The following is a 19602-nucleotide window of genomic DNA, read 5'->3' as shown; positions in this document are numbered from 1 at the left end:
TGGGGTAATTGCCATTGCTTAGACTTTCCGCATTCCACTCACCTGGAAAACGGATACACCGGTGATGGTTAAGCAATGGCCATTAAAAGAGAAGAGTCTTATGCACGCCTATGAATTAGTAAAGGAACAATACTCACAGGGACACCTACGACTTTCTACGAGCCCTTGGAATACACCTATTTTTGTAATCAAGAAGAAATCAGGGAAATATAGTTTGTTACATGATTTACGAGCTGTAAATGACCAGATGGAACCAATGGGGGCCTTACAGCCTGGTCTTCCAAATCCAACTATGATCCCAGAACACCGGCCACTTTTAATTATTGACCTAAAGGATTGTTTTTTCACTATTGGGCTGCATCCTGATGACATGAAGAGATTTGCTTTTACTTTACGGGCAATAAATCGTGGAGAACCAGATAAATAATTTGAATGGACTGTATTACCAGAGGGCATGTGCAATTCTCCCACGTTGTGTCAGCTTTATGTTGATGCTGCATTACAGCCACTATGTCGCAAGTGGCCAGCAACTATAATATATCATTACATGGATGATATTTTGTTTGCACAGCAACAACCATTTTCCTCTTTGCAGATTGACAACATTAGAGACACTCTTGCAGCATATTCGTTTGTTATTGCTACAGAGAAAATTCAGACCACAAAGCCATGGTAATATTTGGGATGGACTTTAATGGATCAAAAAAATAATACCTCAAAAATTGGAATTACAATTAGATATTAAGACTCTGCATGATGCACAAAAGTTGCTGGGAGACTTACAGTGGTTAAAGCCTATTGTGGGAATACCAAATCACTTGTTAGAAACCCTACGGCCTTTGTTAAAGGGCGTTGACCCCACTACTCCTGTATACCTGACTAAGGAGCATCATCTTGCCTTGCAGCAAATTAGTAACTGTGTACAACAAGTGTATGTGTCTCGCCGACAACTTGACTACCCCATTGACCTTACTATCTGGAATAGGCCTTGCCACTTGCTTGGTGCTCTCTCTCAACAACAAAAGAAAACGGGGGAGATACGGGTTTTGGAATGGTTGTCACCACCACTACAACATAAGAAAACAATATTTTCAAAAATTGAACACTTGGCTGCGTTAATCAAAAAGGGACGTCTCAGAATTATTGAAGTGGATGGTCGAGAACCTGCTACCATTAGATTGCCTATGTAAAAAGAAATCCTGGACTGGTACTTGATTAATTCAAAGGATTTACAGGAAGCATTATTGGCATCGTCTGCTAAAGTAGAGACCAGCAAATTAGTGCCCAGAGTTTTGCAATGGATGACAGAATGGAACCGGATCACCCGACCGTTGAGAGAGGAACACCCCATAGAAGGAGCTATTACAGCTTTTACAGATGCAGGAAAGAAATCAAGGCATGCTGCTGTCACCTGGCAAGAAAAAGGACAATGGAAGCATCAACTCCTCACAGCAGACCCTGCAGATAGCTTACAAACACTGGAATTGTTAGCACTAGTATGGGCAGTGTCCAACTTACAGGAGCCTTTAAATGTGGTCACAGACTCTATGTATGTCGCAGGAGTAGTCAGACGAATAGAGGAAGCAGCAATTAAGGAAGTGAATAATAAACGATTGTATGAGTTATTGGTACAATTAAGAAAAGCCTTACGGGAGAGAAATGCAGCGTATTCTGTGATTCATATTGGGAGCCATAAATGGTTTGAAGGTTTAGGAGAAGGGAATGAACATGCAGACAAATTGGTTACCCTACCCGTTGATAACTCTTGTCCTGTTGATAAGCATACATTGGCCAGAGAAGCACATAGTAGATATCATCAAAATGCAAAAGGATTAGCAAGGCACTTTGAGCTGAGTTTGTCAGAAGCTAAGGCCATTGTTAGAGCATGTCCAACATGTAGTTGTCATAATGGGGGAATAGGTTTAGGCATTGGAGTTAATCCTCGAGGTTTAGAAATAAATGAAAAATGGCAAATGGATGTTACGCATGTACCTAGATTTGGTAGAGTCAAGTATGTGCATGTCACTATAGATACATATAGTCATTACATATGGGCGACGGCTCAGGCAGGAGAAAAAGCTATACATGTTATGAGGCACCTGTTAAGTTGCTTTGCTGTCATGGGAGTCCCAAAGAGTATCAAAACAGATAATGGTCCAGCTTATGTAAGTGCTGGCGTCCAGAAATTCTTGAATCAGTGGTCTGTTAAGCATGTGACAGGAAGATAGATAAGAAAAAGAAGGCAAGAAAGGGAACGATCTCATCTGAGTAAGGCTATTAGTGATTGCTAATTAGTTTTCTATGATTAGGGCAATTTTACATTTATGGGACCCTCGGGAGGATGTAGTTGTTGAAGAAGACATCGAACAACGATTACGAAATAAGATACGCCTTGTGCTAAAGAAAGAGCTTGAACTGTTAGCCTCATATAGTAAGAAAGGTAAAGAGGCTTTGCAATGACCACCATTGAACTGGTTGTATTGGGTCACAGAGACGAACTTTAATACTGATCCTTACTTATATTCACTTCCTTGTTATGTTTGTAAAAGGGATAATGATAAGTGCTATGCATGGATAGCTTTGCATTGTGCAGATTGTGATAAGGTTTATTGGTACTCACAAAGGACAATAGCATATTTATGGTGTAGACCTTGTTTTGGGAAGTGGATTTGAGATTCTTCCTGGTATAGAGCTCTTGAGCAAAGTACTGGCTTACCAAGAAGGTCAGGATTACAGCTTTTTGAGAGTGCAGAACAAGTAGCTATAGCATATATTAGATGGAAGTTGCAGGAAGTACTTAGAGAATTTGAAATTACTAGAGCCTCACGCATCATAGCAGCTCGCTGTAAAGCTAATTTGCCTTTAAATCTACCTGACGCTATACCTGTAAGCAAGGATGCTGATTTGGAGTTAGATCAGTGTATTCAAAGACTGACTCAGGTTCACATTAACCGTTCTAGAAAACCAGGTAAAAGACAGCAAAGAAAGGAAAAACAGAAAAAGAAGAGAGAAAAATGAGGTTTGTTTTTATTATACTGCTCAATGCTGTAGCAAGTGCAGTAGTAGGAATAACACATTTTAGTCAGCCAAGAGAAAATCTATGGGTAACACTTGCTAATCAAATTAACCAATCATCGCTTTGTCTCAGTCTTGGAGGGGTTACTAACCCATTTTGAACATGTCTGGTGGGACTTCCGGTGTGGTCTCCTGGAGAATTTTGCAGATTAATAAATAATCGAACTTTATGCATGCATAACATGTCAAACATCAAATTGCCAGCACAACAAGGGTATACTGCAAGTCAGAGTGATGGCTATGAATTTAGCAAAGCAATTAGGGTGCTGGGCAAAGGATGAGCTAAACAAGACATCCCAAATTCTAGACATGCTAACCGCAGATGTGCAGAGTGTTAACCATGCTGTTTTGCAAAATAGAGCTGCTGTAGATTTTTTGCTCTTAGCACAAGGGCATGGATGTGAAGAGTTTGAAGGAATGTGTTGCATGAATTTGTCTGATCATTCGGTGTCCATTCACACTAAGATAAAAGAACTGCAACAAGGACTTCACAATCTCAAGGAAGAAGAAGGTTTAGGAATTGACGAATGGCTTAAAAACTTAGGACTTGGACCATGGCTGAGGAACCTTGTGATCTATGCTATAGGGCTACTGGGTGTAATTTTAATGTTTTTGCTTATTTTGCCTTGTGTCTTTAATTGTATTCAAAACATGGTCAGCCGTATGATAGCAAAAACCTGGCAGACTAGTCTTCTTGCTCAAGAAGAAAACGGGGGAAATGCGGAGAGTTTTGTTAACAGTTGGTTAGCTGAGAAAGGCCATGTTGACATAATGCTGCTGGTTAAGCTCAAAAGGGAAGTCAGCAGTCAGTGACCAATGACAGGCAAGGACATGATGCCCTTGCCGCAACATGAGGATAGGGAAGTGAGATTCTTGCTGAAAATATGCAGAAAGTATCAAAAGAATAACCACAAAAATGCAGAAGTAGGCGTAGTTGCTGATATGTAACTAACCAATCCTGAGCTCAGCTTTTGCAATATGTATGAAGCTTATTATGAACTGTATTTAACCCGTTGTATCGATCAATAAAGCAGATCTGCGATGAACCAATTGGTGTCCGGGTCTCCTTCCGTCAACAATGGGATGGGGGAATGGTGGTTTTCAGGGGATGGAATGAACGGGAGGTGTTCCTTGCGAATGGGATCATGAGCCATGGAGATCCTGGGGAATGTCAGTACTGGTATGGGGATTGCAGACAGGGTGGGAAATAAGGAGTGGGGGTCCCATGGTCAGGTTCCCAGGGGAATGGGGGTGCCAGGGATGGGCAGTGACATGGTGAGCCTGTGGGTCAAAGCTCCTTCCCTGGATGCCTCAGATTTTGGAGTGACCCAAAGCCAGCACAGCCCCCACAAGGTGCCAGCGGCCTGGAGGTCACCCCAGAGAGATTCTGAGCTGCTCTGGGTCTGTGCCCCCCAGCCTCCAGTGACTTTTCCCTCTCTTTATTCCATTTCCATCATTTTACCCTTCAATTTCACAAATCCCCAGTTCGTGCCTTGATGGTCCTGGGGGCACCAGAGCAGGGAACAGCTTGGGGGAACCTCAGAGTGGGGGAAGCAGGGGTGAGGGGTCTGCAGGGAGGGCTGGGGAGGCTGTGGGGGATGGGGGAATGCTGCTTTTACCCCCCAACACTTTCACTTTCTGTCTCCTGCAGAAGAAGGAAAAGGCCATTTGACACCTTTCTCACATGGGGGGGGGGTTCTGTCCTTAGGGGGCACATCCAGGGGGCTCCTGTCCTGGGAGGATCCTGTCCCAGGGGGGACACATGCTGGGGAAGAGGGCCCTGTCCTGGAGCTTGGCAGCTTCAGAGGGGTCCAGACTTCTCCATTCTTGCTCGTCCCCTACAGGATCTGAGCCAGCAAGAGCCGCTGGGGAATGAAGCTCGGGCAGGAAGGAGCTCCCAAACTCCTGCTCCTTGAAGCCAGTGGCCATCCAAGGGTGGGGCCCAGCCATGGCCCAGCCCCACTGCACAGGGATGGCCATTGCCCAGCCCTGCTCTGGCCAGCCCGTGGCAGCCAGCACCTGAGGGTCCCCCTGCCCCCTTGGCTTTGATTCTGGCAGCTTTAGAGCTGCTGCAGAGGTGAGAATTGTGTGGGAGAAAAAGGCCTTGCTTTTTGTTTGTTTGGGTGGTTTGTTCCGCCCTGCAAGAAGCACAAAATCACAAACGGAGCCCAAGCAGTGGCTCTGTGAGGGCCTTTGATGGTTTTCAGAGCAGGGCTGGCTGGAAACCCCCCCTGCTGGGGCAGCTGTGAGGGACCAGTCCAGAAATGCAGCAATTGATCATTTTGTCCCTCTCAGCAAGGGACTGAGAGAGCCCCAGCACTACTGCAAATCCCACAACAATCTGCTCAACAACTTGACCTGGACCCTCCTCCTCCTCCCTGCCTTGCTGTGGATGGACAGTGGCCAGATGCCCCACACCCACCAGAGCCGCTCTCTCACTGCTCTCCGCACCTGGATGGGGAGAGAAAATTGAGCAAAGGGTTCCTGGGTTGAGACAAGGACCAGGAGAGATCACTCATCAAATCCTGTCACGGGTAAAACTGCCTTTAGAATTACAGATATGAATTGAATTTATTGCTTTCAAAATCATAGCAGGATAAGCAGAAGTCAAAGAAACCCTTCAATACACTTTCTCACTGTTATGAATAACTTCTGTCATTGGCTTTCACTATTATATTGGTTATTGCAAGTTATTTTGATACAATACAGTTTGTAATCAATTTTTAACTGCTTTTGATACACTACTATTTGTCAGGCTTTTACCCTAATCCCTGCATAGAACATATATTTTAGTGTGATAAACATATTTTAGTTTAGGCTCTCCCAAAATATCAATATAGAGACAATGTGCTGTTTATTACAACAGTAACTGTTGCAGAAGCCTTTATTTGTGTAACTAAGTGACAAGGATAGAATAACTCAGATAATTTTGTGAAATAGCTAATGTTGATTTAATGTACTGGTGGAGTATCTCATCTGTATGAGAAGAACACATTGAAATGTAGCAAGTAAATAAATATCAAAAGAAAGAATGCAAAGAGGAATTTACCACTGACCCTTCAGTTATCAAGAACTGTCAAACCACAGAACAGGGGGACCTTGTGAGGACATAAAATATATAAATTTACTCTGCATTCTGGCATGTACTTCATGAAAATGAATCAAGGGTCAAACCAAGCAAAAGAATTCCTGGAACATGTGAACTGGAAAGAATGCTTGAAAATTTATAACTCTCCTGAGTATGCATTTAACCAATTCAGTGAAAAGGTATGTAAGAAGAATTCTTGTAGTTAACCGTGTGCCTCTGGCAGTTGTCCAGCACTCAGCCTGTTGTTTACTGAATATTTTTCCCTTATTAAATATTTAAAAAATTTAAAGTGTGAGCCTTGTGTTTTGCGCAGATAAACAATATGAGGGAATATGTGCTTCCCCAGCACTCAGAGAGGGATGGAGGAGCCCCATGGGGTCCTGTGAAGATGAAGAAGAGACCACTGAAGGGAATTGATGACCCCAGTGCCCCCCAGTGCCCCCACTGTCACAGGATGTCCTCGTAGTCACGGGGGTCGCAATGTCCCTTGTAGGGTCCTGACAGCTCCGTGTTGGTCACTTCTGGATCCCAAAGTGGAGCAGGGCTGGGGGACACCCGTGGGGGCTGTGAGAGTGACAGCAGTTCTGGGGACCTGGATGGGGGTGACACCCGTGGGTGACGTGTCCCTGTGCCCCCCTGTACTCACTCTCTGCCCACTCGGTGCCCATGATGTGGATGTTGAGCACAGCCCCCTGCTCCGGGGAGGACATGTGGGGATGGGGGGGTCTGGGTGGTGTCTGGGGAGGGGGAGAGGGGAGTCCTGGCCCAAGCCCCCCACTCACCTGTCCTGGAGCTTCCTGGTTTCTGCAAGGGAAAGGGGAGGGGGTGACAGTGGAGACACCAGGACCCCTGAACCTTCCTGGGACCTCAGCAGCTCCAACCACCCACGGGACCCCCAAATCCCCACTCTAGCCCTGATTCCCACCAGATCCCTGATTTCTGCCTCCACTCTGAGGGCCCCCCCTCACACCTTGACCCCCATCCCCCCCATTGTCACCCACCCTGGTGGTGCCACCAGTGACAACCCCCGAGGACAGCCAGAAGCAGGAGAAGGAACAGGAGGGTCCTGCCGACATTCACAGCCACTGCTGGGGTCATAGGGGGACACATCGGGGTTACTCTGAACTCTGGGGGTCCTGAACACCCCAGTGATCCCATGTGAGCCCACCTGTGAGCAAGGGTGAGCCAGGTGTCACCTCCAGTGCCAGCTCAGGGCTGAGTGCCCGGAACACGCGGTGTCCGTCCTATCCCAGCTCGTTGGTGGCCACGCATTGGTAGGTGCCCGAATGTCCCACATCGATGTCCCCAAATGCCAGGAGGGGACCACAGGCAACGTCCTGCCTGTTGTGCAGCTAGGTGAAGGTGACAGGGGGTGGGCCCACCTGCACTGAGCAGCGCAGGGTCACACTGTCACCTGTGCGCACCTGATGTGCCAGGGGAGCAGGGGTAATGGTGGCATTGGCCACGGGCACTGTGGGGACAGAGACAGGGCTGGCAGCCGGTGTGGGGGATAGGGACAGGGGATGGGTGTGATGGGGGATGTCAGGGATGGGGTCACACCATGGAGGGGTGAGGGGACACTGGGCAGAGATGGAGGTACCCAAGAAAGGTGTCTGGGGGACATCAAAGTACCCAGGCAGGGGACCCGAGGAGGCTGTGGGGGCTCCCTGTGCCCATCCCCACACTCACTGCGCACGGTGACGTGGATCTGGGTGCTGCTCTTCCACACAGCCCCCCCTCAGAGTGCACCTTGCAGCTGTAATTCCCCGAGTGAGAGACCCCCATGGTGGGCACCAGCAGCTGCAGGGACCCCTGCGGGCCCCCCACCACCTGCCTGTCCCGGTAGAACAGGTGCAGGAGGGGAGCTCGGGTCTGCAGGGGGCTGGGGGTGCTGAGGCAGCTGAGAGTCAGGGGGGACCCTGTAGTGAAACAATCAACTTTAGCCAAAGCCCCATGGAAAATCTGAAATGCTGACATAGCAGCAAAGCTTCCTGACTCCAGGGACATCCGCCCTATAACCTATCCCTATAGCCATGTAAGGCAATATCTTGTTAACCCTACTATTGGTCACTTATGGTCCTTCTAACCTCTTGCCATTGGTCAGGATTGGAACTGGGCCAAGGGTATAAAAGTAGCATACTGTACCCCTACAAACTTGGAAGAAGAAGTGCTGAGACCCTTCACGAACCCCTCCAATAAAGCCATACATGTGAAAGAGCCGGCGTCTTCTCCTTCTCTCTCTACCGTCTGCTGGAGCGTCAAGCCAAGATAAAGCTACTTAGCAAGCAAAGCTGAAATCATAAGAGCTGCCTAATCACTATAACAGCTGAATATTCCCCTGCTTGCTAGGGGCTGACCCGCGGCCTCGGTCTGAGCGAGCTGGCCTCTGGCACTCAGTCCCCTTGGGGGCTGAGCTCTGGAGGTGTAATAGCTTGCCTAGAATAACACCAATTAAGGCTCATTTAGCCACCAGCCCCATGATAGTTCCCCAAATGCCTGTCCCCCCATTATTGTCCGCCCTCTCCTGTCCCTACAGCCACCCCACAGCCCTGGTCACCTCATGCTCTGGCTCTGCGGCCTTCCGGGACCTCAGGGGACCCTGCAGCTCCACTATGCCCCCTCCCCACCAGCCTCTGCCTCACCAGGGCCCATCCCCGGGGTGTCAGGCCGATGCCCGGGGCACTCACCCCACAGGAGCAGCACCACCTTCCCGGCCATCCCGGTGTCCCCAGCCATGTGCACTGGCTGTCACTCGCTGCTGTGGCCACCGCTCCCCTGGCTGGCGGCTCTTCAGATGAAGGGGAAGGAAGCGAGGTCACATCTCGTCCCCATGTGTAGATGGCCCTTGGTGGGGGCAGGGTGGGGACAGGAGGGGGGCAGGGTGGGGACCTTGTGGGACATGGTGGGTACATGGTGGGGCCAGAATTTGGAGTCTGAGTTGGTGTAGGGAGCCAGAAATAGGTGTCCAGAAGAATGGGGTGCCCAGGGATGATTTCCCATGGGAATGGGGGTCCCAGTGGATGGATGGACTCAGACTTGGGGATGAGGGTGCCAAAACAATGTGGCCTCCTGGGATTTGTGATCATGGGATGGGGGCCAAGTGATGGGGGTGCCAGGGGAAGGGGGAACCCTGTGAGAATGGGGGCCCGGGTGGAATCAATGTCCCCAAGGGAATGGGGTTCCCAGGGACTGGAATTACCAGGATGGGGTTCTTTGGGGTAGGAGATCATGAGGAACTGCAGTCCAGGGAAGGCGTCTTAGGGAAGGAGGGACAAAAGGAAATCAGATTCCCATGGTTGGGGTCCCAAATGAATGGGGGTGTAAGGGATGGGCAGTGGCTGGGGGGCATGGGGGTCACAGCTCCTTCTCTGGGTGCCTCAGATTTTGGGGTGACCCATGGCCAGGTGCTGCCCGCTTGGGATGCTTGTTTCCTGTGCAGGTATCACATGGGGGTCCTGGGTAGCTCTGCTTCTGTGCCCTCCCGTGCCTTTTAATTTTTCTTTCTTTATTTCTGTTTTTTTCCTTTTTTTCCTCACTTTTATGCCATGTAGCCTCAACCTGAGTTCCTGGCTCAGCAATCCCAGGAAGCACCTGAGCAGGGAACGCATTGGAGGGAGCCAGGGGAGGGGGATAATGGGGAGCAAGGAGTGCAGGGAAGGGTGGGGAGGCTGTGGGGGATAGAGGTGTTGGGCTGTGCTCCCTCAACACTTTCACTTTCTTTTTCCTGGACAAAAAGGAAGAGGCCATTTGTGCTGAGAGTCAGATGGCAAAGGGAGGCAGTGTCTGTCCTGGGAGGGCACATCCAGGAGGATCCTGCCTTGCGAGGTCCCTATTGTGGGGATGATCTGGGGGAAACCAGTCCAGGGGGTGACACATCCTGGCATGGGGTGTCCTGTCCCGGGTGTGGCAGTTCTGGAAATGTCCCTGAGCATTCCTTTCCCGATGCCTGTCAATGCAAGGATGGGGCCCAGCCATGGCCCAGCCCCACTGCACAGGGATGGCCATTGCCCAGCCCTGCTCTGGCCAGCCCCAGGTGGCAGCCAGCACCTGAGGGTCCCCCTGCCCCATTGGCTTTGATTCTGGCAGCTTTAGAGCTGCTGCAGAGGTGAGAATTCTGTGGGTGGAAAAAGGCCTGCCTGTGGTTTGCTCAGCTCTGCAAGAAGCACAAAGCCCAAAGGGAGCCCAAGCAGCGCCTCTACGAGGGCCTTTGATGGTTTTCAGAGCAGGGCTGGCTGGAAACTCCCCATGCAAGGGCAGCTGTGTGGGAACCAGTCCAGAAATGCAGCAATTGATCATTTTGTCCCTCTCAGCAAGGAACTGAGAGAGCCCCAGAACTACTGCAAATCCCACGACAATCTGCTCAACAACCTGACCTGTATCCTCCCTCTTGAACAAAACCTGCAGCCCTTTGGTACCTCATGGAAAGAATGTTTGGGTTCTGGATGTGCACACCAGAAGAGAGGGAAAAGTCTGGAAATATTGAGCAGGGGCTGCATACAAGGGGCTGGGGAACACGAGTGTCAGAGCAGGAGCAGGGAGTGCCCAGGCAGGGGAATTGCGGGCAGGCTGGAGTGGATTTACCAGGGAATCAGACCCTGAGACACACACGGGCACAGATTCCTGTGCACTGTCCCAAGGATGGACAGAGCTTCTCCCATTTTGGGAGCTGAATCCATGGGAAGTCATTCCAGTTTCAGGGTGGGAATGAGAAAAATGGGGAGAATTCCGAAATATGGCCCAACAAAAGGCTTCCTTAGGGGCTGGGTTACTGCCAAGCAGACAGGGAACAATCCCATGGAGCTGTTGGATACTCGGGGAGATTCCACGCACTCTGTGGTATCCACAAGCAAATGCTGCCCTTGGGTGCAGCAAGGGGCTCCTAAAGGGAGAAAAAACCCCTCATTTTTTGTGATTTGTTTGTGTTTTCATTGTGAGTGACTTGTTGGGAAGGCAATGATTCAAAGTATTCTATAAACCAGCTAATTTTATACCTTGTCAGTTTGATTGATTTTTTATTGGGAAAATAATGGTGTGGGAAAAGATTCTTGCCTTTATTCTACGGATGTGTACTTTTGTCTCAGCCAAATGGTCATCACATGTTTGCTGAGGTCGCTGAGCCAGGAAATGGGAGTGACAGGAAAAAGCCCAGGAGTGTGTGGGGCAGAGATCAAGAACCTCCCAGGACAACCTTTGGTTGCCCCCCTGGCCATGAGCACTGTGGGGATTGTGCTGGGTTCTGAGTCACCCCAAAATCTGAGGCAACCCCGGAAGGAGCTTTGACCCCTGTGCCCACCCAGCCACTGACCATCCCTGGCACCTCCATTCCCCTGGCAACCCAACCATGGGACACCCATTGCCTTGGTCTCTCCTCCCTGAAGACCCCCATCCCAGGACTGCCATTGCCCAGCACAACCATTACCTTGATCCAATCTCGTGGGCTGCTTCCTCCCCCAGAACCCCTATTCCCCAGGGTCTCCTTTTCCCTCCGCACCCCCAACCCTGGCACCCACATGCCATGACCCCAAATCCCTGGGAAACATGTTTCCACAGTACCCCCAGCTGTGGAACCCCCCAGGCATGGAGACCCCAATTCTCCTGGTGCCCTATTCTCCTGGACACCCATCCTTGGTTCCCCACATCCCCTGAGCCCCCTACTCCTGCCTACAGCATCCCTCATCATGTCCACAGACTATGCAGCCTTGTCCCCACCCTGCCCCTACCAAAGGCCACCTACGCATAAGGTTGAAATGTGACCTCACTTCCTTCGCCTTCATCTGAAGAGCTGCAAGCCAGGGGAGCGGTGGCCACAGCAGCAAGTGACAGCCAGTGCACATGGCTGGGGACACTGGGATGGCTGGGAAGGTGGCGCTGCTCCTGTGGGGTGAGTGCCCCAGGCATGGGCCTGACATCCTGGGGATGGGCAGGGGAGGGGAACAGGGGGACTGTGGTGTACCTTGAGGTCCCCAATTCCAGTAGTGCCAGTCCATGTTACCCTCAGTGGACCTGGGTGGGACTGGGGATGCAGGGTGGCTTTGGGGACAGGAACAGGGAGGCAGGAATTCGGGGATGGGGATGTGGGGACAGGAACAGGGGACTGGCACCTTTGGGCTCAGGTAGCTCTGGGGATAGGGACAAGGGAACTGGGATGCTGGGACAGCGGCCATGCTGGCCCAGGTCACTCCCACCAGCTCATGATCCCATGCCCATGATCCCATCCCCATGGCCACATCCTCACTGTTCTTGTCCCCTTCTGTCCCTGCATCCCAGTTCCCTTGTCCCTATCCCCAGAGCTACCTGAGCCCAAAGGTGCCAGTCCCCACATTCCTGTCCCCACATCCCCATCCCCAAATTGCTGCCCCACTGTTCCTGTCCCCAAAGCCACCCTACATCCCCAGCCCCACCAAGATCCACTGTGTGTAGCATGGACTTGCACTGTTGGCATTGGGGACCTCAGGAGATTCCACAGCTCCCCTGTGCTCCGCCCCATCCATATCCCCGTGGTGTCAAGTCTGTGCCTGGGGCACTCACCCCACAGGAGCAGCGCCACCTTCCCGGCCACCCCAGTGTCCCCAGCCATGTGCACTGGCTGTCACATGCTGTCGGGGGTGGCTGTCCCCTGGGTGGTGGCTCTTTGGCCAAAGAGGAAGGAAGCGAGGTGAGGTCTCATCCTCATGCGTAGCTGGCACCTAGTGGGGGCAGGGTGGCCACAAGCTGGGCACAGGCTGTGGGCAGGGTGGGGACAAGGCTGGATGGGACACAGTGGGACATGGGGTTCCCAGGAGTGATGATCTCAGAGGGTTTTGGGAGCCAGGGCTGGCTGTCTAGGGGAATGGGGGGTTCCAGGCATGGGGTCCCTGGGAATGGAGGTCCTGAAGATGGGGAATCACCAGGGATGGGGGTGCATTTGGAATAGGGGTGCCCAGGGCTGGGGATTCACAGATGGGAGTCCCAGGGGAATGTGGGCTCCAGGGATTTGGGGTTATGGGATGGGGATGCTGGGGGAATGAGGGGTCCCATAGGAAAGGGGGTCATGGGAGAATCAAGGTCCTGGGGAAAGGGGGATTTCAGGGGGTGGAATGGACAGGAGAGGGTTCCTTGGGAATGAGGGTCCTGGACAATGCCAGTACTAGGGAATGTCAGTACTAGGATAGGGGTTCCAGAGAGGGGGAGACATAAGGAATGGGGGTCCCATGATTAGATTTCAAGGTGAAATGGAGGTCCCAGCTATAGGCAGTTCCTGGGTGGACCTGTGATTCACAACTTCTTCCCTGGATTCCTCAGAATTTGGAGTGACCCAGGGCCAAGCACAGCCCGCACAAGGTGCTGGTGGCCTGGGGCTCACCCCAGACAGATTCCAAGGGGCTCTGGGTGTGTGGAGCTGCTGCAGAAATGACAATTCTGTGGGGGAAAAAGGCCTCCTGTGGTTTGTTTGGCCCTGAAAGAAGCACAAAACCAAAAGGGCGCCCAAACATTGGCTCTGCAAGGATATCTGATGGTTTTCAGAGCAGGGCTGGCTGGAAAAACCCCCTGCAGGGGCAGCTGAGAGGGAACCAATCCAGAAATGTAGCAATTTATCATTTTGTCCCTTGTAGCAAGGGTCTGAGAGAGCCGCAAAAACCTGGCAAATCCCACAACACTCTGCTCAAAAACCTGATGGCGTCCCTCCTTCCTCCTGTCTCAACCCTGCAGCCCTTTGGAGCAGCCTGAGAAGAATGTTTGGGTTCCGGCTGTGGCTGCCGGACAAGAGGGAAAAGTGTGGAGTGTGGAAATATCGAGCTGTGGCTCTGACGACAGCTGTGATCGGGCTGAGGGGAGGGACCCTGTCTGGATTCCAGGTGTCCCCAAAGCTGCTGCATCCCTGCCCGCCTCACCTGACTGAAAGGCTGAGGGTTTGCAGGAATTGTGGTGTAAGGCCACCAGAGGTGCTGCGGTGGACCTGAGATCTGCCTGGTGTCAGGCGCTGCCTTCCTTCTGTTCGGGATCATGGAGAGCAAACACAGGTGTTGCGCAGGGTGTGTGCCTGGCCCCGGGACACTGCTACGCTGCCAGTGGGCACTGGAATCCAACCTGCTGCCTTGGCGGCTTCTGCCCGCTGCCAGTGGTGGAGCTGGGACTGACTGGTGCCCGTGAGTTTACAAAAGGAGCGATTTCCCCTCCTCCCTCCCGTCCGAGGCCGCCATGGCCCCTGAGGAGATGGAACTGAATCGGGGCCCCCCCTGCTGGCAGGGAGTGCTCCCTGCAGCGCCCCCTGCTGGTCCTGATGCTCCCTGCAGCGCCCCCTGCTGGCCGAGAGTGCTCTCTGCAGCGCCCCCTGCTGGCCGTAATTATACCTGCCCCAAAATCTAACAGGGCTGAGCGGGACGGAAAGTTCTGGGTTTGTGTTGTTTATTCTGTTCTGGTCTATAAATGTCCCAGGAACGAGGTGTTGTTCCTTTTGCTTCACTTTTGCCTGTAAGCCTCATCATCTTTTAAATTAAAAAGCAATTTAGACATGGGTCTTCTTTCCATTCCAGGAACGCTCCCATTTCCTTTCAAAGATATTCCTCATTTAAATGAGTTGTCAATTCCTGGGTTCCAGCATGGAGGGGACAGACACCTCAAAAGAAGACAGGGTCAGGGACCTGGCCACCTTACACTCTACCTTTTAAGCCAGTTGGGCCCTCTCCCCAGATGACACTTCTGGTCACACGGCCTCCCAGGAGCTGGTTTTGGCAGAGCGTCACACTGTCCCCAGTGGGGCATGGCTGACAGACTGATGGACAGACAGTGCCCTTTCTCACCAAAAGCGTGGCCTGGCCCACTCCTGTCACACATAGGTGTTCCAACAGGTCTCCAGACATCCAGACATCAAACTTTCCCTGTCTCTGAAACCCGACCTGGGCCATGGTCTAATCCTGTCAAGGGGGGGGGGGGGGGGGGGGCTGGCAAAGGGGGAGGCTTCGGAACCACCACAGGACCTTTTTGACATCCTCGTGTATGGAACACAGCAGAGGAGGGGTTTGGGACGTGGAACAAGAGAATCCAGAGCCTCCTGAAAGCCTCTTTGGCCATCAGAGCAAGGAAGGTCCAGGGCCCTGCCAGTTCCTCTGGTGAGAGAAACATGCTGAGGGAAATATCTATGGTTTGTTCCTTGTTGTGGCTTTCCCTAGAAATTGGTCCATGTGTGACGATTTAAACTCTGAACCTTGTTGCTAATACTGTTGGTTTTATTCTCTCTTGCTGATGTTTCAGGAAATTGTTCTTCTCTCAGCCCCTTGGGATCTTTGTGCCTTCACGGGGAGGGAGAGGGGCAGTTTTTAGCAGCAGCACACACACGAGTGGGTGCCCATGGGTGGCAAACCCCAGTGCCTCCCAGTTCCCCCCAGTGTCACAGCACATTCCCGTAGATCTCACCGGGTTCCTGCGGTCGCCCCTGGGGTCCCCGCAGCTCTGCGTAGGTCACCTGGGGATCCTGGAGGGTGGTGGCACGGGGGGACGCTGCGAGAGACATGGCCTATGGGATCTGGGTGGGGTGACAGTCGTGGGTGACATGTCCCTCTGTGTCTGTCCCCCCCCATACTCACCCCCTGCCCTCTTGGTGACCACAACGTGGGTGTACAGCACCTCCCCCTCCTCTGGAGAGGTTTGGTTATCCTGGGGGGCCCTGAGGGAATAAAGGGGATGTGGGGGAGAGAATGGCAGGTCTTGGGCGTTGGGGTAAAAGGGGAGAGTGTGGTTTTAGCCCCTCACTCACCTTTCCTGGTTCTTCCTGGCAGCTGCAGAGGAAAGAGGGAAGGGGTGACTTTGGGGTCCCCAAGGCCCTGACGCCTCTCAAAATTTCTGAACCTGCATGGGACCCTCAATTCCCCTTAGGACCCCCAAGCATCTCTGAAGCCCTCCAGAATTCATGAACCTCCCCAGTGCCCTCCACCAATTCAGCGTCCGGAACCCAAAGCCCAGCAGGGACAGCGATCCCTCAGATCCCACCAGGACCCCTGAAAGAACTCCCAGCATCCCCGCAGGACACTCCAGCACCTCCCCAAACCCTACAGGACCCCTAGACAAGGTCACAATTCTAGGGCTGTGGGTGCATCCCTATTGCTCCCCAATTCTGGGAACCTCTAAAGCTCCCTGGGATCCCTGTTCCCCCATGGTCACCCACCCATATGGTGCCTCTGGTGCCAGGCCACAATGACACACACGAGCAGGAGCAGGAACAAAAGGGCCCCACCAACCACTGCGGCCACTGCAAGAAACAGAGGGGGACACATCAGGGTCACCCATCACCCCAGGGGTCCTGCACTCCCTGGTGACCCTGGGTGATCCCACCTGTGACCCAGGGTGAGCCAGGTGCCAACGCCAGGGCCAGCTCTGGGCTGAGGGCCTGGAACACGCCGTGCCCATCCTCTCCCTGCTGGTTGGTGGCCATGCACTGGTAGGTGCCTGAATGTCCCACATCGATGTCCCTGAGCTCCAGGAGGGAACCCCAGGCCACCTCCTGCCCATTGTGCAGCCAGGTGAAGGTGACAGGGCGTGAGCCCACCTGCACTGAGCAGCGCAGGGTCACGTTGTCACGTGCATGCACCTGGTGTGCCAGGGGACGTGGGGTGATGGTAGCATTGGCCACAGGCACTGTGGAGAAAGAGACAGGGCTGGCACCTGGTGAAGTGGGATAGGGGTGCCATGGGTGGGGTCACCCCCAGCCCGAGTGTCCCACTCACCCAGGACGGTGACATTCAGGGGGTCACTCTCAGCTACGCTGTCCCTGTCGCTGACCCGACACCAGTACTGGCCGCTGTCATTGTCCCCAATGTGGCGCAGCTCCAGGCGGGGTCCGGTACCCAGCAGTGCCCCCGAGCCCTCCCGGTGCCAGGAGAAGGACAGGGGACCTGTCCCTGCAGCCACCATGCAGCTCAGCACCAGGCGGTCCCCCAGTGCCACCTGTCCCCTGGGCGGCTGCGCTGACAGGGACACTCCCGAGAGTGGGACATCTGCAGGAGTGGGGGACAGAGATGGGATTGGGGACCCAGGAGGGGCAGGGGGATACAGGTAGGGAAAGAGGGGGATTGGAGTGGTGCAGACAGGATCCCAGTGAGCATTAGGGGACCCTGGGAGGCATTGTAGGACCTGGGGAGAATGGCGAGACCCCGTGGAAAGAGGGAGAGACCCAGGCAGGGATGGGGAACCAGACGAGAGACTGAGGAGACTCAGGGAATGATCTGAGGTTCAGAGACGGGCAGGAGGACCCAGGGATAGAAAGGAGAGCAGAGGGGGGAGCAGGGACGTTGGAAGGGGTGGGGAATCCAGGGAGGGCTGGAGAGGACAAAGAGAGGGATGACGGATCTGTAAGGGGAACTGGACAGTCATGGGGGAAATCAAGAGGGACTTGGGAAATTTGGGGTGACCCAGGGAGGAGTAAAGGGAGGGATAAAGGACTAAGCAGTGGTGGGGAAATCCTTGGAGGATGTTGGGCTTCCCTGTCCCCATCCCTGAACTCACTGTGCACTCTCACTGTCACCCGCTCTGACTCTCTCCACTGTGACACCACCTGGCCCCTGCAGAGGTAGTGGCCGCTGTGGTTCAGCTGCAGGGGGGACAGTGACAGCTCAGTGCCTTTATGGAACCTCTCCAATTTCTTCCCATTGTGGTAGAAGGACACTGAGGTGACTGTGCTGTTCCACCAGCCCTGGCAGCGCAGTGTCACCATGTCCCCCACCAGCAGCGCCCGCGCCGGCGCCTGCAGCACCAGCCAGCCTGGGGTACAGAGGGGTCCTGTCACACCTGATGGCACCAGGACCCCCCAAGGCACCAGGGGTCTCCAATTCCAACACAGGGGTTCCCCTACTCTGGGAAGCACTGGGATTTCCCCAGAACAGGGGACAGGCTCTGGTCACACCAGGAGGTGATCCATGGACCAGAGCACATCCAGAGCCCTTGGGGTCCATGTGAGTGCCAGGCTGGGGACAGTCAAATATCCCTCACCTTTTGAGACTCTCACAGGTGGGCTGAGTCCAGAGTCAGGTTTGTAACACGTGTAGGTGACACTCTTGGTGACAGTGAAGTTTTCGCGTCCCTCCTGCCACCAGCGCTCCCCGTCCTTATCCGTGTACCAGGTGGTGGCACTGGTGGCCCCCAAGCCCTGACAGGTCAGTGTCACCCGGTCCCACAGCACTGCCGGCCTCCAGGGGGGCTCCACCAAGAGCTGGGTGATCTGGGCACCTGTGGGTGACAGAGGACACCAGCCTGTCAGGGCCAGTGCAGGGCTGGGGACAGCAGGGTGGGGCCATGGCATTCCCCCAAGGACTCACCAGTGAGGCCGAGGGTCTGGGCTGGAAGGGAGAAGGGACAAGGATGGCTGAGGGTGGCACTACATGGACAGAGGCACAGGGGGAACGGGGTATGAGGACTGTCCCCAAACTGTCCCCATGGGGATAGCAGTTCTTGTTAGAAATTATGTGTAAGTGGTCCCCAAAAGATTTGGAGAGGCAGGGGGACATGTATGTGTAACAGCCACCCATGCACCACATCCCTGTGTCACAGACACCTTCGGAACAGGGACACCGAGGCCACCTTTGGCTGAGGCAGAACATGGGGACACTGCGGACACTCTGGGCATGAGGACACCATGGACACAGCCTATGCTGGCCCAGGTCACCCCCACCAGCTCATGATCCCATGCCCATGATCCCATCCCCTTGGCCACATCCTCACCATTCTTGTCCCCTTCTGTCCCTGCATCCCAGTTCCCTTGTCCCTATCCCCAGAGCTACCTGACCCCAAAGGTGCCAGTCCCCACATTCCTGTCCCCACATCCCCATCCCCAAATTCCTGCCTCCCTGTTCCTGTCCCCAAAGCCACCCTACATCCCCAGTCACACCCAGGTGCACTGTGGGTAACATGTACTGGCACTGCTGGCATTGGGGACCTCAGGGGACCCTGCAGCCCCCCTGTGACCCCTCCCCTCCCCATCCCCGGGGTTTCAGGCCCATGCCCGGGGCACTCACCCCACAGGATCAGCGCCACCTTCCTGGCCATCCCGGTGTCCCTAGCCATGTGCACTGGCTGTCACTCGCTGCTGTGGCCACCGCTCCCCTGGGTGGTGGCTCTTCGGATGAAGGGGAAGGAAGCGAGGTCACATCTCGTCCCCATGTGTAGATGGCCCTTGGTTGGGGCAGGGTGGAGGAAAGGTGGAGATACAGTAGGGGACAACCTGGGGACATGGTGGGAGATGGTGTTGCCAGGAGTAGGGGGCTCAGGGGATGTGGGGAACCAAGGATGGGTGTCCAGCAGAATGGGGGTCCAGGGGATTTGAGGTCTCCATGCCTGGGGGCATTCAGGGATGGTGGTGCTGTGGGAACAGTGTCCCCAGGGATTTGGGGTCATGGCATGTGGGTGGCAGGGTTAGGGGTGCAGGGGGAAAAAGAGGACCCTTGGGAATAGGGGTTCTGGGGGAAGAAGCA

General features: G+C 53.6%; 1 protein-coding gene across 1 annotated transcript; it reads right to left on the bottom strand.

Annotated features, from left to right (window-relative positions):
* Window positions 1-6610: 6610 nt before the first annotated feature.
* LOC128945313 (Fc receptor-like protein 3) lies at window positions 6611-19177 on the bottom strand. The gene is made up of 8 exons (XM_054289040.1): window positions 19147-19177; window positions 18451-18471; window positions 18125-18361; window positions 17642-17896; window positions 16864-17133; window positions 16472-16774; window positions 7165-7251; window positions 6611-6684 (listed from the first exon to the last, which is right to left on the bottom strand). The coding sequence occupies exons 1-8, from the start codon at window positions 19175-19177 to the stop codon at window positions 6611-6613; spliced, it is 1278 nt and encodes a 425-aa protein (XP_054145015.1).
* Between the last annotated feature and the right edge of the window lie 425 nt (window positions 19178-19602).

This window comes from Melozone crissalis, unplaced genomic scaffold, assembly GCF_028551555.1.
Source record: "Melozone crissalis strain CALT ecotype California unplaced genomic scaffold, PUWL_Pcris_2 ptg000063l_1, whole genome shotgun sequence".
NCBI lineage: Eukaryota > Metazoa > Chordata > Aves > Passeriformes > Passerellidae > Melozone > Melozone crissalis.
The sequence above is the reverse complement of the archived record's forward strand: the minus strand, read 5'-3'. Positions and strand labels throughout refer to the sequence as shown.

What these genes read in the sequence shown, in the direction of transcription:
- LOC128945313 (XM_054289040.1), bottom strand. Translation starts at nt 19,177, where the DNA reads ATGGCCAGGAAGGTGGCGCTGATCCTGTGGG. An exon ending in ACCTGTGAGAGTCTCAAAAG is followed by an intron (nt 17,897 to 18,124) that starts GTGAGGGATATT and finishes TCTGTACCCCAG; the next exon opens with GCTGGCTGGTGCTGCAGGCG. An exon ending in TGGCTCACCCTGGGTCACAG is followed by an intron (nt 7,252 to 16,471) that starts GTGGGATCACCC and finishes CTATGACCCCAG; the next exon opens with CAGTGGCTGTGAATGTCGGC.